At 45.9% G+C, this 14,972-nt stretch overlaps 1 protein-coding gene across 4 annotated transcripts in view; it reads right to left on the minus strand.

Moving 5' to 3' along the window:
- The window catches only part of FSTL4 (follistatin like 4), a 714,076-nt gene that overhangs the window by 389,990 nt on the left and 309,114 nt on the right, over window positions 1-14,972 (minus strand). For all 4 annotated transcript variants that reach the window (XM_015083153.3, XM_053220961.1, XM_027076699.2 and 1 more), the window contains one exon: window positions 7,896-8,031. In XM_015083153.3, the coding sequence (XP_014938639.1) occupies window positions 7,896-8,021 (126 nt within the window). In that variant the 5' untranslated portion in view covers window positions 8,022-8,031. The remainder of the gene's footprint in view (window positions 1-7,895; window positions 8,032-14,972) is intronic.

The raw sequence follows: 14,972 nt of genomic DNA on the forward strand, positions 1-14,972 counted from the left end.
AGTGTAAATGAGGAGATGATAGGAATTGTACGTAGTAGCTTCATCTTTAAAAATAAGGTTTTCATTTTTCTGCTCTGCAAAATCACCAAGTCCAGGACCACTTCTATAGGGCACAGTCCCCAGCTCACGGCCAATATTTAGCCCTGTTACACAAGGAGTGAGAGAGGCCATTCAAGCTCCTCTCTCCAGATCAGTATTCTGAGAACTTCCTCCTTCTCTCAGGGACACCTACAGGGTGCTGGAGTATATACCATCCACGCACACTGCAGTCAAGACTCAGGTCTGTGTGCAGCGACAGGAAAGCAATGCTGGTCAGAGAGACCCCAAATGGTCACCATGCCCCTCCCCCCATCACGTGACAGGGAACTCCTCACTGCTATACCCTTTCCAAAGGGGGACACACAACAGGACTTGAGACAAACAAGGATGGGCCACACCTTTACATTTTCTGGGTGTTGTACGGCCATACAAGAATACAAGAGGTAGAATTGCATCTGACAGGACACTTAAAACATTCATCACACAGTTTAAAGGGGCCCAGTCAGCAGCCATAGAATTAAGACTTATAGACAAACCGAAAGGGATCTGAGTTGGCATCCTGGCCACCCTTTCACTTTCCACATGAAGAAACGGAGGGTGGAGAAGAGAAGGGAGTGACTCAAGTCCATGGACCTAGTTTGTGCCAGGCTAGACCTGGAATAAATGAGATCCTGTGTTCTTACCCAGACATCAGCAGCCTTAGGCAGACTGCACTTCTGAGTTAGAAGATTTCTACTGTGCTTAAGGGGCTCTGCTTGGTTCTCCCCAGTGGGTCATCTTTCAAGTTTTGGAAGTGAGTGAAAGGGCTAATCAGCTTTACTCTGGACCGCAGAGAGAAGTCCAACCCAGATAACACAGGTGGATCACTAGCATTTGGGACATGCCTGATGTTGTCCTCAGCTCCAGTGCCAGAGCTGGGAACTTCTACTCACTTACTGACCCAAAAAACATACTTCAGAGCTCTCTGCCTCCACCCTCCCCTCCCATCCCCACCACCCCCCTCCATATCTGTCAGATCTCACTACAACACAGATACTTCCCCTGGGGACTGCTTCCTCCAAAGCATGAGAGTATAACACCATCCCTTGGAGAAGAAGAGGAAACCCCAGGTAAACCACTAGCTGCCCCTCCCCCCACACCCCACCAGAATTCTGTTCCCCTCTCTATCCTGCAGGGGTCTATTCACAGCTGGAGTCTGTGATACCACTCTGTACTAAGCCCAGAAGTGCTGTCAGACAAACAGACTAAAATTAAACTAAAGGGAAGTTAATTTTATTTTCTGAATTTCATAACACTCCTTGAAACATCCAAGCACAGCACGGGACTAGGATCTACTCATCTCCAGGGTCAGCTAGTGGCTCCATCAAGTTGGTCCATGCCTTCCCAACTCAAGGGAAGGCCTAAGGCCAAAAAGCAAATATGTGTGGCCATCCATCAGGAGAGAGGCAAAGCTGAATGGACGAATGGCTTCTTGGCCACAGGGGCATGCCTCCTCCTCCAAACACCAGTGTATCTGGGTCTCACTGCAGTTTGCTCAGGTGTCACTTGCGCAGAGTATAGGGCCTATCTCATCCGATCCTCTTCATCCTTGGGACCAGTGACCTCCACCTACCCGGTGGCTGCAGACAAGACAAGGCCCAGAAGACTCGTAGCAGAAACCACAGTGGTCAAAGCAGAAGGACAATGACCCTGGTTTGGCAGGACAGAAGAGTAGAGCCCACTCACAGGGTGCCTGTTAGAGCCTGTCTGACACCATCATGGCATTTACTTCGGTCTAAATGGTAAACAAGACAGATAACCCGCAAGTTATAGAGAATAAATCACGCAGATGATTGGGGCCTGGCGGATTTGATGCTGCCAACTCCCCGAAAAATGGAAATCAGAACCCCATTTATAACACATGGCCTGATGTCCTGATTACAAGGGTGGAAAGTTTCCTAGAGAAGCATAGATTATTTAGCAGCAGAGGCATAAAAAGAAGTAGATGAGTAAATGCTAAATTAAGAGGAAGAAGAATAATGGTTTTCTGTGAACTCATAAATGTTCATTTTCCTGGGTCACAGAACTTTTCAGAGCCAATTAAAACTCTATTAACTACGATCTCAAAATACACAAGGGGCACACAGCACACTGACTGGTACAGGCTAGGAGGCTTGCCGGGAGCAGTCAGAGAGGAGGAATATGCAACACAAAGACAAACACAGTGACTTTCCCTGTCCAAGGGTAAAAATAAAAACAAGACCCTCAAACACAGCACCAACCTGGTGAGTGTGTCCCCAAACCAGAGGCCCTGGGGACAGGTACCGGGCAGGACACCAGCATGGGTGACATGGAGACAGTGACAGGTGGGAGCACGGGAGCGTGGGCTGACCCTCGGGATTTAAGTCACCTGCACACAAGCCAGTGAGGAACCTTGGGTGCAGAGATCAAAATTTACCTGTCCACCTGATCATTTCTAAATAAGTGAAAAAGACTCTCAAACCCAGGCTATTTCAATTCACTGTTCCACTCGCCTCCCTACCCCCAGGCCCATCTAGTGTCAAGCTATTTCCCAGCATGACTGCAACCTGTAAGTTTCTCTCCTTTTGCTAACTACAGTCAGTTTCATCATAGTGACAAATGCTAAGGAAAAAAAAAAGCTAGTGTTAATCACTAAATAGAATCTCTTTCTTGGATGTGTACAGAGTGGATAGGGGGACTCCTCTAGAGCTTTTCTACCCAGCAACCCCTGGGAGCAGAAGTATCAGCATCACCTGGAGCTGATGAGGAATGCAGACTCTGGGGCCCTATCCTAGATGTACTACATGAGTATTTGATCAGGACACCCTGGCCCTTTGCAAGCACACTCAAGTTCAAGAGATGCTGCTGTAGGCCATAGCCCACACCAACTCCAGAGGTGGCAACTGGCTCATCCAACTCCCACAAGAACTTGAGGTACTTGCCACCCTTCTTCACCTACAATGGGTTTACTCACACATCTGCAGATGGGAGTCTGTGCTCTCTCCCCAGTGTGACCTGAGAAACTAAAATCCACACCTGCGGACAGAGAATAATCATAAGACAGCCATGGCAGGAGTTCCGAGGTGGCTCAGATGGTTAAGCACCCAACTTCGGCTCAGGTCTTGATCTCATGGTTCAGGAGTTCGAGCCCTGTGTTGGGCTCTGTGCTGACAGCTCAGAGCCTGGAGTCTGCTTTGGATTCTGTGTTCCCTCACTCTCTGCCCCTCCCCATTTGCACTGTGTGTGTGTGTGTGTGTGTGTGTGTGTGTGTGTGTCTCGAAAATAAACACTAAAAAATTAAAAAATTAAAAAAAGAAGACAGTCATGGCTGAATATTCAATAACCAGAGAAGAGACTACCCCTGAACCCCCATGCCCACTCCACAGCTGCAACAGAGGTCTTGGATCCTCCAAGAGGATGCATAGCCCCAATGCTCCACACTCTGAGGAAAAGCCCACTTGGACCTCTTTCTGAGACAGTTGACCAAGAATCTCATCTTAGCAAGCCAGTTAAATGCTGGAACTAGCACCATGAGTGTTTGGGAATAGGGACTCCACAGAAAACATCCATAAGAGATGCGTGCAGGCCAGCAGATGAGGTTCAGAAAATGCCAGCCGGACTTGGATGTTCAAAGGGAAGAGAGAGGTGGTTTCCCCACACCCACAGTCTGAGGGCCAAGAGTAAGGAGAGGTGACTAACAGACACCTTGCAGCCCGCAGAAGATCAGCTACTCTTCCCCAGTCACCAGTCAGAAAGAAGAGTGGGGCATGGTTTGTGGATGGGGAGGAGACCATGACTAGAAGGGCTGGGGAGCGTTGTCTTAAATTCAATCAACTGTGTAAGAACAAGGACAAGGATTAGAGAAAAGAAGTATTTTTTAAAACTTATTGCCCAGTCTCGCAGCCCACATCTTCTTGAATGTGCGGCCAATGCAAAAGGGAGTCAGGGCACTCCAGGTGTCTGTGTTAGAAGCCACATCTACCCAGGGACAGGAGCGCCCCTGAGAGCAGTCAGCAACGCCAAGGACCAACACTTGCAAGAAGAGCAAAGAGCCGTTCTGTGCTTTCTTAGGCTGACCCCTGGGGTTAGGAAGGTGGGTGACCACTCTGATTACTGATACCACCGACACATTTATTCCTGGAAGACTTCCCTGTGAGATCTTCTATACATTGAGAACACCTGGTGTTTGACTTCAAAGCCTTTCTCTAGTCTGTAAGCACAGGGGCATATGAAGCTGCCCATTTTAAAAGGAACCCATGTTTATAGTTATTTAGGGCAGGACTAGAAACTGCAGGTTAGAGCAATTTAGAGAAAGGACAGCAGAACACAAGAAGGATGTTAAGGGCTGTGTGATGGCCACCAGCCAATCCCAGAGCCCAGCCAATGGTGGGAACACAACATCCAGGGCCCAAAAAGTTAAGGGGGGATGCTCCCACAAATGACTGCCCCTCGGGAGGGGGCACATCCCTGGGGCTGCCACTTTTCAATTTCCTGGTCTCCCCAGATACAAAATTCTACCAATACTGATTTCAGTACTGTATTTATCTCAGCCAGAGTGTAGGGAAAGGGGGGAAGTTTTAATTCTTTTAGAATTTCATGAAGTTCTATCTCAGAATTGTTTCCCTTGAATTCAGAATTCCATTAGTATTCTAGGCCACATTCTGCCACTCAGCTCTTATTAAAGAGGCACTCCACCCAGCTACATTTCTTTCATCTACATTTGTAAAATGATAAACTCCTTGAAGCTATTTCAACTGCACCTCTGTACATAAAACAATAATTTAACAAAATTTACATTTGCTATCATTGCTTTAAAAATGTGCGAACACACATACACACTGGTCATTTAATCCTTATTTACCCTTAGGACACTCCAGTAATTGTTGAAACACCTTTAAAGGCAAGTCAAATCTTATTAATTCTTTCCCAGTACTTAAAACTCTGAAGTCAATGAATGTTTTTTAAGTACTAATATCAGAAAGGAAACATACACAGAAACATTTTACCATTTAGCTCCTGAAAAGGTTTTCTGATTTATTTACTGAGTCCCAAAAAAGTCTACTGGTTAGGATTCTTCCACAAAGTAAGACTCTGAAGAACCTGCCAGAGGAGTTAGGTATCGTTTGGTCAGTTATGGATATATTAATAGCTCTAACTCCAACAAGAAACTGCCCAGAATCTCTAACACAAAAAGAAAACCCTGGATGTTGATGAGATCCCAGCCTGGCCTGGCCTGCAAGCTGCTTACAGGTTTGTTGGGGAGACCACTCAGCTCCCCACTGGCACACACTTCAATGATTGGGTGTCCCATCTGGACTTTAAAACCATGAGGGTGACCTCATGACTAGTAACAAATGTTGAATACCAATTGGCTCAAAAACACAATGAGTCTCTACTTGGATCTGAAAACTATTAGACGTTGTAAGGAAGAGAAACTTAAGTAAGTTAGGCTTCATTTGCATGCTAAAAATAAAGAGTTAAAAAAAAAAAAAAAAGGAACAAAGACTAGTTCAGAATGAGACATCAAATGACCAAGAGTGCCCAAAGAAGGATCTAGAGAAAAGGCAAGAACCAGAGCAGGGCCTCGCAGGAGGAGAAAGATTCAGACATGTGTAAAGAACGGACGGCATCCCAGACATGAGGACCCTAGTGAGTTAACGGCATGAAGAGGCTATGCATAAAGCATGCTAGAGATCAGCAAACAAAAGAGTTCCATATAAATGTTCTGCTCTACCTGAACATTTACTGTCCTGTATCCTAGGCCCATGTGCACTGTCATCATCTCATTTAATCATTCATGAAAGCAGACTCAGTGAGTAGAAGTTATTACAGTTTGCGAAAATTCCATCTATAGCCACAAGAACTGGATCGATAAAGCAGCTGTTCCTGCATTTGGGAGTCTGCTGAGGCATCGCTTCCTGTTTCAGAAGCAACCACATGCCTGGACCCAGGAGACAAGTGCATCCCCTGGCCTCTGTCCCGACGGGAGGAGCAAATCAACACCCCGATCTAACCAACAAAAAGCCTTACTTCCTCAGCCTGAGCAGTATCTATGCTTTCTTGATGGTGCACAAAGTATTACGGTGTTAAGAGCAGAGATAAAGATGTCCTAAGCTGATATTAACTTACCTTCACTTTGCCTCGAGCTAAATCCCACCTTAATTGGCTTGACTTGTTTAATTGAAATAAGTGATTTACAACAGTGGGCCACGGAGCCCCAATAGTAAGGAGACTAAATAAGCTTATCTGTGTGTTTGCCTGTTTGCTTTGTTATTAAATATTCAACAATGTGTTTGTAGGGCTGAAGTGATCATTTTCCTTTAGTGTAGATAGGAGTCCAATGACTAAGCCACTCCCATATGGGAAATGCCACGCTAGCCAGCTAGTCAGCCTCCAGGCGCTTTCCGAAGAGCATTAAGTCAAGTCCTTCGTGGACTGTGACAAGAGAGATACTGCTGCTCTTCAAATCATCTGTGCACCACAGAAGGAAGCCATACAAACTTCAACAGCAAACATGAGCATTCAGCTACTTCCAAAGCTCCCCTAAAACTAAGGTTTGTAGGCTTGGGATTGCATTACAATTAAGTGATAATGAGAAAGAAATCGTATCTCTTGATCAAATAATGCATTAATCCTACTGTCCATATACCGTGTGTCGTTATGCACTCTCTGGTAATATTGACTTTTGGAGGTAATTCTTCTTGCTCCTTCCATAAGATAGGAAATAAGCACAGAGAAAAGAGAAAGGGCGTGCGTCAAAGAGGACAATGGAAGCTGAAATGCCCTGAGAAGCTCAAGTTAGAATTTCATATTTACCACATCATCAAAGAAATCCCAGGTACTATTTTTTAACTTTCTTTTTTAATGTTTATTTATTTTTGAGAGAGTGCGAGAGACAGCACAAGCACAGGTACACGAGCAAGCGGGGGAGGGGCAGAGAGAGAGGGAGACATAGAATGTGAAGCAGGTTCCAGGCTCTGAGCTGTCAGCACAGAGCCCAATGGGGGGCTCAAACTCATGAACCGTGAGATCATGATCTAAGCTGAAGTTGGACGCTTAACCAACTGAGCCAGCCAGGCGCCCCCCAAAAAATCCCAGGTAGTTTTAATGAAAGGCTGTGGTTCTTTCTTACAGTTAGTCACACAAAGCATTTTCTGCAGAAAAACTCCCCCCCCCCCAGAGCCCCAAATTCATCAGGCCTACTACCTGAGCAGGGCTAGGTTGCAATTGATGATGAATCCTCTTCAGTACTTAAGACCAAGTTCACTAAGCAATTAGCAGTGTATGGAGACTCTCCAGGGAAGCATTGGAGAATAAGTTTTTCAAGCACTTTAGAAGCATTTATATATACCTAACATGCCATTAATCATTCTTATCTGTTCATTAAGACAGTCTCCCTTAGGACCCCTACTTGCCAGTTCTTTCTCAGCCTGGTTCTTTTTATCTGTATACGTGAAAAGGAGTCTCTCTCTTTTAAAACACATTTTATAATTAAAAGACTTCATTAATTCACATGGGTGTGCTCCACCACTGAGTCTGCATTTTCAGAGTTTTATTAAATATACAAAAAGGCCCTTCTCTTGAGGGTCTTTGTGGAAGACAAGCCATACAACAGAAGCTTGGTTGCGGAGCACAGTCTTAGCATTGGAGAGATTTTAGACTATTACAGTGTGATATAAACCTCCTGTCTATATCAACACATGTTGTTTCCTTCTGTCCCCTACCAAAAACGGGGAACAATTTTAATTCACACTGCAATTTAACTGGTATAAACTCAAGGCAGGGAAGAAATCAGATATGGTAACACTGAAAAGCAGCCAGTTTTGAATGTCATATCATCTGTTATGTAACTATACCTCTGCCTGTGAGTCACCCACACCCATGTTCAGGCCTTTGCTGGTTCCTGGGTCCATCCACCCCAGTGCAGCTGGCAAGGAAACCCCAAGCAGCATGAGATGCAGCCATAAGTGTCCTGGTTTCATTTCGTTCAGTCTGTTGAGAAAATGACAAATAATCAGAATTAAGTATTGCAAAATATAATCATATTGACCTAAGTTTAAACTCTACCACCAACCCTTCTGTTCTACTGTAAGAGAAGTTCTAATACTTGTGAGGCTTATTCACTTCCAAAATGGGCTCAGTGAGATGTGTACTTTATAGGGTTGCTATGAGGGTCAAAGAGGTCAGCGTTGACACACAGTGGTGACACTATAAATGCTAGTTGTTACGTGCAAACCCATCCAACATGCCAGCTACCACTCCATCTCCAAGAACGAACTAGAGTGTACAAGATGTGTCACCTCTGTTCAGTTACCACATATCCAGGCTTCAGTCTTTTCAGGAAGCCTTTGGGACTAGGCATACAATTAGTGCTTAGTAAATGCTAAGGACGAATGATATTAAGTGTACTGCACCCTGTTTGTAGCTGCTATCTCAGTTTACAAGATAGTGAGTTTCAAAATGGCACTGTAAGGCTCAGTATTTTCATTTCAAGACTGTTCCTTCTTGGAGAGGAGTCCAAGCACCCAATGGATAATGGAATTTCAGTAACCTTTAAGTTTCCTGAGGCCCATGGCCTAAGGATCAGCTACAACAGATACTCAACTCCCACCATGTGCCAGCTATGGTGCAAATGGGACAAGGACACAGGCTAGTAGACTTGTCCAATTAGCTATACTCTTTCTTTCTGTCTTTCTGTCTTTTTGTCTTTCTGCCTGTCTTTAAGGTTTCCACCGTAACCATTCCAACCTTAATTTTGGTATCTCTAAGAAACATAGCCAGGTAGATAGAACTCATCACAGACTATTTACAACTCGTACTCAAGAAAACTGGAGGGGTTATTGATTTCTGTGAGCGCTACACAATTTAGTGCTTAATTGCATGTGGTACAGCCGGCATCCTGATTATGGCTGGGAGATGAAGACACAGAGCTCTGTGGAAGCCAATTCCCCATGTGATCTGGCTTCAAGCTGGTTCAGAGCAGGTACCCAGTCAGAAAGGAGGAGCGGCTTGAGGGAAATGAGAGGCTGATGGAGGAGTCCACCCCTGTTCGCCCCCACAGCAACAGCTTTGAAGGATGCCTACTTCAAACAGGAAGGGTCAGAGGTATCCCACAATCACTAGCGCTGATGCCAGGGTCACCCAACAAAGTGACTCCCAAGTTTCTTCTGGCTGCCTGTGCAGATATGCTTTATGTCCCTCGCTAGAGATAGAAATGCCCACAGGGAGGAGAAATCAGACTAAAACTTATGGCATAACGGTGGCCTGTGAAAAGCAAGTTTCTACATTAGGACTGTCTTTGAAGAGAATGTGTCTCTTGTCTTACAAACAGTCCATGGGCTCCCACTCCTGTATCTGTTTCTTCTTCCTTGACATCTGTTGGCAAAGCTGGAACTACTGGGCAAAGAGTCTGCGTGGCCAGCAAATACAGTGTGAAGGTCACGGTCTCATCACCATCAGCATCTGCTCCTCTGAAGAAGGCACAGCTGTGTGGAAGGGTGCCACTTCCTCTACTACTGGAGAGGGGAGTGGAGCACTCCCAGCAGCCCCGCAACCCCACGCGCCCGACCTGGGGCTCTGGCTCCAGTGTGTGAGTTCTTTATAGTGACTGGGAGCGGGTAGAAAATCACATTCAGGACTAAAAGAAAATAAAAAGGTCTTTCCCTACATGCAACCGGTTTTTCTGAAAATAAATGGGCTAACTCCCTACTCTCCATAAATTATTCTCTTCTGAACACAGAGCCACGTCCCAAGAACTGCAGAAAGCAGTTAGCAGGCTTTTTGGAATTAAAAAAAAAGTACCAATAGTCACTCAGGCTAGAACTAGAAAGACATTACTTTCCACTTTGTTTTTGGTAATTCTTCCCTACTTCTCCACTTTCAAACAGTGCTCGTGAGGTAAGCATACATACAAAGGTCTTCTTTTCTCCCTTTTCATGCTTTTCAGCCCAAATAAACTAAAAACAGCAAAATAATCAAAACTTACTCTACTTAACATATAAATGTCAACATCCGGAAATATGAAATATTCAAGCCACGCAATCTAGTACTTAGTTTTCAATTTGCCTAGTAATCCAAGACCAATTATATTTGGTGTTCTATTATTAATGGAACAGCATAAAAATAAAATCCACTCATTTCAGTTGTTATTTTGGCAAGTTCCAAAACTATTCTAGAGGGTGCCAGACTTCTGGCATTAAACCAGCTGTTTGAATTGTGTTTTAGGAAGTGTGGGCTCCAGCCACGCAGCACGTGGGTGGTCTCTGGTCTTTTCGGGTTTGTGTTGAGGTTCCCCTAAGATTTTGTTTAAAGACCAGCAAACCCAAGAGTCAGACCAACTACTCAAATATTCCTAGGCAGCTTCTTTGTAACATTTTGCTCAGCTTGGCTGCCACCAGATTGGACTTCATTTGCACGTGGATGCATGTTCACAGTCATTTTATACCCACCATGATTGACAACTCATTTTATCTATAGCAGAGACAGCCTAAAAATTTACAACTCAAGTTTTATGATGGTTTTTGGTTCATTAAAAAAAAAAAGAATTAATATTGGGTCTCAATCAATTTTGATGATCTGTCTAATAACCAGCTAGAGGCTAGCACTTAACATAGCCATTATTACGTGACAGGCACGGTCCTAAATGCTTTACAGGTATTAACCCATAATCCTCACTTCTACTCCATGCGGAGGCAGTAATTACCGCCCACCCCCCCACCCCCCCCCACCCCCCCCCCACCCCCGTCAGATGACACAGCAGACAGGCCGCAGAGAGGCTAAGTACCCTGCCAGAGCCTCGTGGCAAATAAATGGCAGAGCTGAGACTCCAAGCTGGGCAGGTGAACTCTGGGTGTGTGCTCTTAACATCCACCCTCTGCTGCCTCTCCATACTTGGCAATACTTTCTTTCAATAAACAGCTGCTTTACTAAGACGGGGAAAGCCTAGAAAGAGCAAGACAGGAAACCCCGAGTGTCTCCTTTGCTCTGACAGCTGCCAAGAGCTGCACCCTTCTGGAGGAGCAGAACGCGAAGAAAGAACCGAGCTGCTCCTCTCTGCACCCCTCCGCAGAATGGGGCCACTTGGCACACTGTCCTCAGTGCTCATAGTCGCTGTCTTTATTGGCCAAGAAGAAATACAGTTGCGAAAAGGAACGATGAGGAGATGTACAGAATGCCAGGCAGCAAGGAAGCCTCTCAACTGACGGGCAATGCCAGCATGGTGAAGACAGGCACTTGGAGGGAAGTAGAGCCGTTGACTCATTACTCCTCACCTTCAAATAGCCCTGTTGGCCTTCAGACAGAAGAAAATAGAAGAATCTCCTCATTACAGGAATAAGAAGCTACCATCTATAATATCACAAACCCTCTTTTTCAACCTAGAGTTCCTTTTGAGATCAATTTAGGTTTATAAGCTTCATTCAATCCATGTTAGAGTCCAAAGACTGGCTATAAATCTATCAGAGATCGTTCTCATAAAAGAGCTGGGACTGCCTTTTCTTTCAAACAACTCATAAAGCACAATCACTTGATATTTAAGACCCGCTTCCTCTGAGGTTTTCCACGCAGGCCTCACTTTCCCCAAGCTCAAGACAAATGAGTTGCTAACTTGGCTGCTGCTTCACAGACAGGACACCACAGGCCTGGAAGGTCAGAGAAGTGACGCACTGTGTCAGCCAGGTCAGTGGCCAAACGTAGATTGAAATCCAGGCATCCTGAGCCCTAGACAACGGCTTTGTTCCCCATATGATCACCAACACTTATGGAATACATGTGCATTCTGCTTAGAGAAGACAAACTGGGCTTTTCTTGGTGCTGGATGGGGCCTACCAGGTCATCTGCCTGCTGCTCTGGTGTAAAGCACAGGATTTTCTGGTTTCATAATAGAAGCCAATACCTGTGCCATTACTTGTATTTAAAATTATAGAGGTGCTACAGATTTTGTATGATGTGATATGCTGAAAACTGACTTCCTTTTTCAAGAAAGTTGAAAAAATGTGACCTGAGAATATAAATGGTTAGGGGGAAACAGGAATATGGTTATTGCAAATCTGCCCCACCAGAGAAGACACACCAGCATGCAAGCTGTCAGTGTCAGAGGCCAGGGTCAGAAGCCAGAGAGAAGCATGGACACTAACCTGGCAGTGGTTCTAATACAAACTTCCCTTCTCCTCTGGGAACCTGCCTTGTTGGGGAAAAGCAGGGAGTCAGACCCCCAGAGCTTTTGCAGAGATAATTCTTGAATACTCTCTTCCAGCAACTCTCCCAGAATATGGCAACATTACCCAACTAGACATTATGGATTAGCCACATGGAAATGGCTTCTCTTTGTAACCAACAAGACCACAAATTACAAACATGGCTTGGCAGAACTAACCAATGCCACCCTAGCCTTGAAGACAGCAGTAAGGTTTGTGGCCCTGAGGCACCTGAATTTCCAAAGCTTCCAACTCACCAAGTGTATGCCCTAGCCAATTAACTTAGGTTCACTGCATTTTCCAAGTGGGGTATTGGCTATCAACAGATGGAAACCACCTGGAGAGCACCAAAATCCTGCAGCCCCCTGTAGGTCTGCCCAAAGTTAAAAAGGAAAAAAAAAAAAAAAAAAAAAAAGCCACGTCGACTCTAACCTAAAAACCCCAAACCTACATATTCCTTTCTTCTCAAAGGCTTAGAACCCTAGTTTTGATATGCGAGTATTTTAAGAAAAAAACAAGGGGTTCAAACTTCCAAAGATAGTTCCTCAAACAGCAACCCAAAGGAAATTAGGCACAGAAATAGACCAGGCTAACCCTGCAGCAAGCAATAATGAAGTTACACTGCATTTCCCATTAATTATCTGCTCTTATCTTTCATAAATTGTTCCAACATTCGATAAATTGAATGTCTAAGTTAGTCTGTGTGCAGTGTATAAATCTTTGACACCCCTATTTACCATGAAGTTTAACCCACGCACCTATCAATTCCAGGAACCCTCACAGTCTCAACATTTAAATTATACCATGTTTGTGCAAATGTAGTTCTATTTCACTTGAAGTCCCAGGCCTTGTGTTACACATTAAGAGAAAGAAAATGTAAGAAAAGATGTGCTCTTGAAAGAACTTTCAAATTTCGCGAAGTTAGTAAGCACAGAATTGACCACACATAAGCAACACAAGCAAGTTGAATGGGCCGGGAAATACCAAGACAGGTAAAGTAGGAATTCAAGTAGATTTTATGAAATCCTGACTCTTCAATGCCAGTTTCTGGAATATGGTATTGTCAAACAAAAGATCACAACATGAAGATGACTTAAAAAAAAAAAAATCCTGCAGCTCTGAGAAAGACAAGAGAAGAATCCTGAGCAACTAATGGGTCAAGGTTACAAAATCCTACCTAGCCCTCCCTCACCTACCTCCAGGACACAGCTGAGGGGAAAAAAAAGTTCTCCAAAGGCCCAGGAGAATAGGCTGGAATAAAAATAGCTTTCCTGAAACTAACAAAAAATTGAAAATGATCAAAGATTTCTACGACACAAAAAACCATTGGAACAATACATTACACATAAAGTAGGCTATCATCCCGAACGACCTTTGGTCCAGCCTAAAGTCTTGGGAGAGGGGATGTCTGTTTTCCTAGGATGGGAAGAAAGCTAACATTCAGCTTAAGTGTCTAAACAGAAATGGTGTAGTAATGCTGCAGTACCTTCCCACAAAACCAGGAAGGAAATCAGAGATGAGCCCTGTGGGGCACCGGCTCACGGCTTCCCTTTGAGCTACTGCCTTAGGGTTACTAGGGCTCTGGTGTCCTAGAGCACCATCATTCACCACCACCACCCCCCACCCCCGACCATTTACTCGCCAGTTGAGACCTTTACCTGACCACTACCCAGTCCTGAGCCAGTCCTGAGAGCCAGAAGGGGCAAGCACAGAAACCCACCCACTCCAAGATTGACAGGACACTGTTGAAAGTCATGTCTGACTTTCCTCTAAGCCTGGTGGTGGGAAAATAACTTGGGACTTGAGTTTCGAGAAACATCTGAATTTCTTCCCGATGCCTCAGAGACTGCGATATAGGCCCATTCCCGGTGCACGTTTGGTTAAGAGTTACCGTGCCACCTCCGAATGAAATTCTGTTTATGTTTGGCCCAGAGAACGTCGACGAATGTTTGTATCTCGGGGACCCATCGAGTACAATTCCCGGTGCACAGGCTTGCAACAAATTTAGGAAGGGAGCCGACCAAAGCTACTGGCGCTGTTTTTCACTCGCGGGAAACCTCGGAGGAAGCGACACCTAGAGGAGAGCGGAGGAGAGCTGCGGGAGCGCGATTCATCATCGTCGGCGGCAGTTAAGTGGAGCGGGGTCGTCCGGACCGCGTAGGGGGACTGACTAGCCGGGCGAGATACAGACCTAGCAGGGTCCGACTCCGCGGGGCCCCGGGAACTTCAGCAGACGGGCGCGCTGCACGGGCTGCTCGCCACGTCCCGGGCGCTGTGAGAAATCCTGCTGCTTCCAGCGGGGTTCTGCCCTTGCCGGAGTGGCGGGCGCCGAAGTCCTCAGGTGGCAGGCCGCGGGCGAGTGAGCCGGCGAAGCCGGTTGGTCAGCTCAGAGGGCCCGGAAGGCTCGCGCTGCGCTCGGCCGCCAACTCAGGGCGACAGGCGCCCAAAGCGCAGCGCTCTGTCTGCGTCGCCTAGGTGCCCCCCAAACTTGAAATGGGTCTCCTTCGCTGGCGCATAGAGGGGCGGAGATCATCCACCGCACAAGCTCTCTCAGAATCAAGCTCTCTGCCCGAATGTCCCCCAAACAAACTGCTCCCTAGTGACTCCCCAGAAGGGAACGGCAGCCGCTCTAAACAGAGACCAGCCGGGCAGATCCGGGGCAGCGGGCTTCGCGGAAGGGGCTGTGCCTGGGTCCCTGCTCCTCAGCCTCCGCGGAGCCCCAACGTGCAGACGCGGCGG

The sequence above is a fragment of the Acinonyx jubatus genome, chromosome A1 (genome assembly GCF_027475565.1).
Source record: "Acinonyx jubatus isolate Ajub_Pintada_27869175 chromosome A1, VMU_Ajub_asm_v1.0, whole genome shotgun sequence".
In the NCBI taxonomy this organism is placed as follows: Eukaryota; Metazoa; Chordata; class Mammalia; order Carnivora; family Felidae; genus Acinonyx; species Acinonyx jubatus.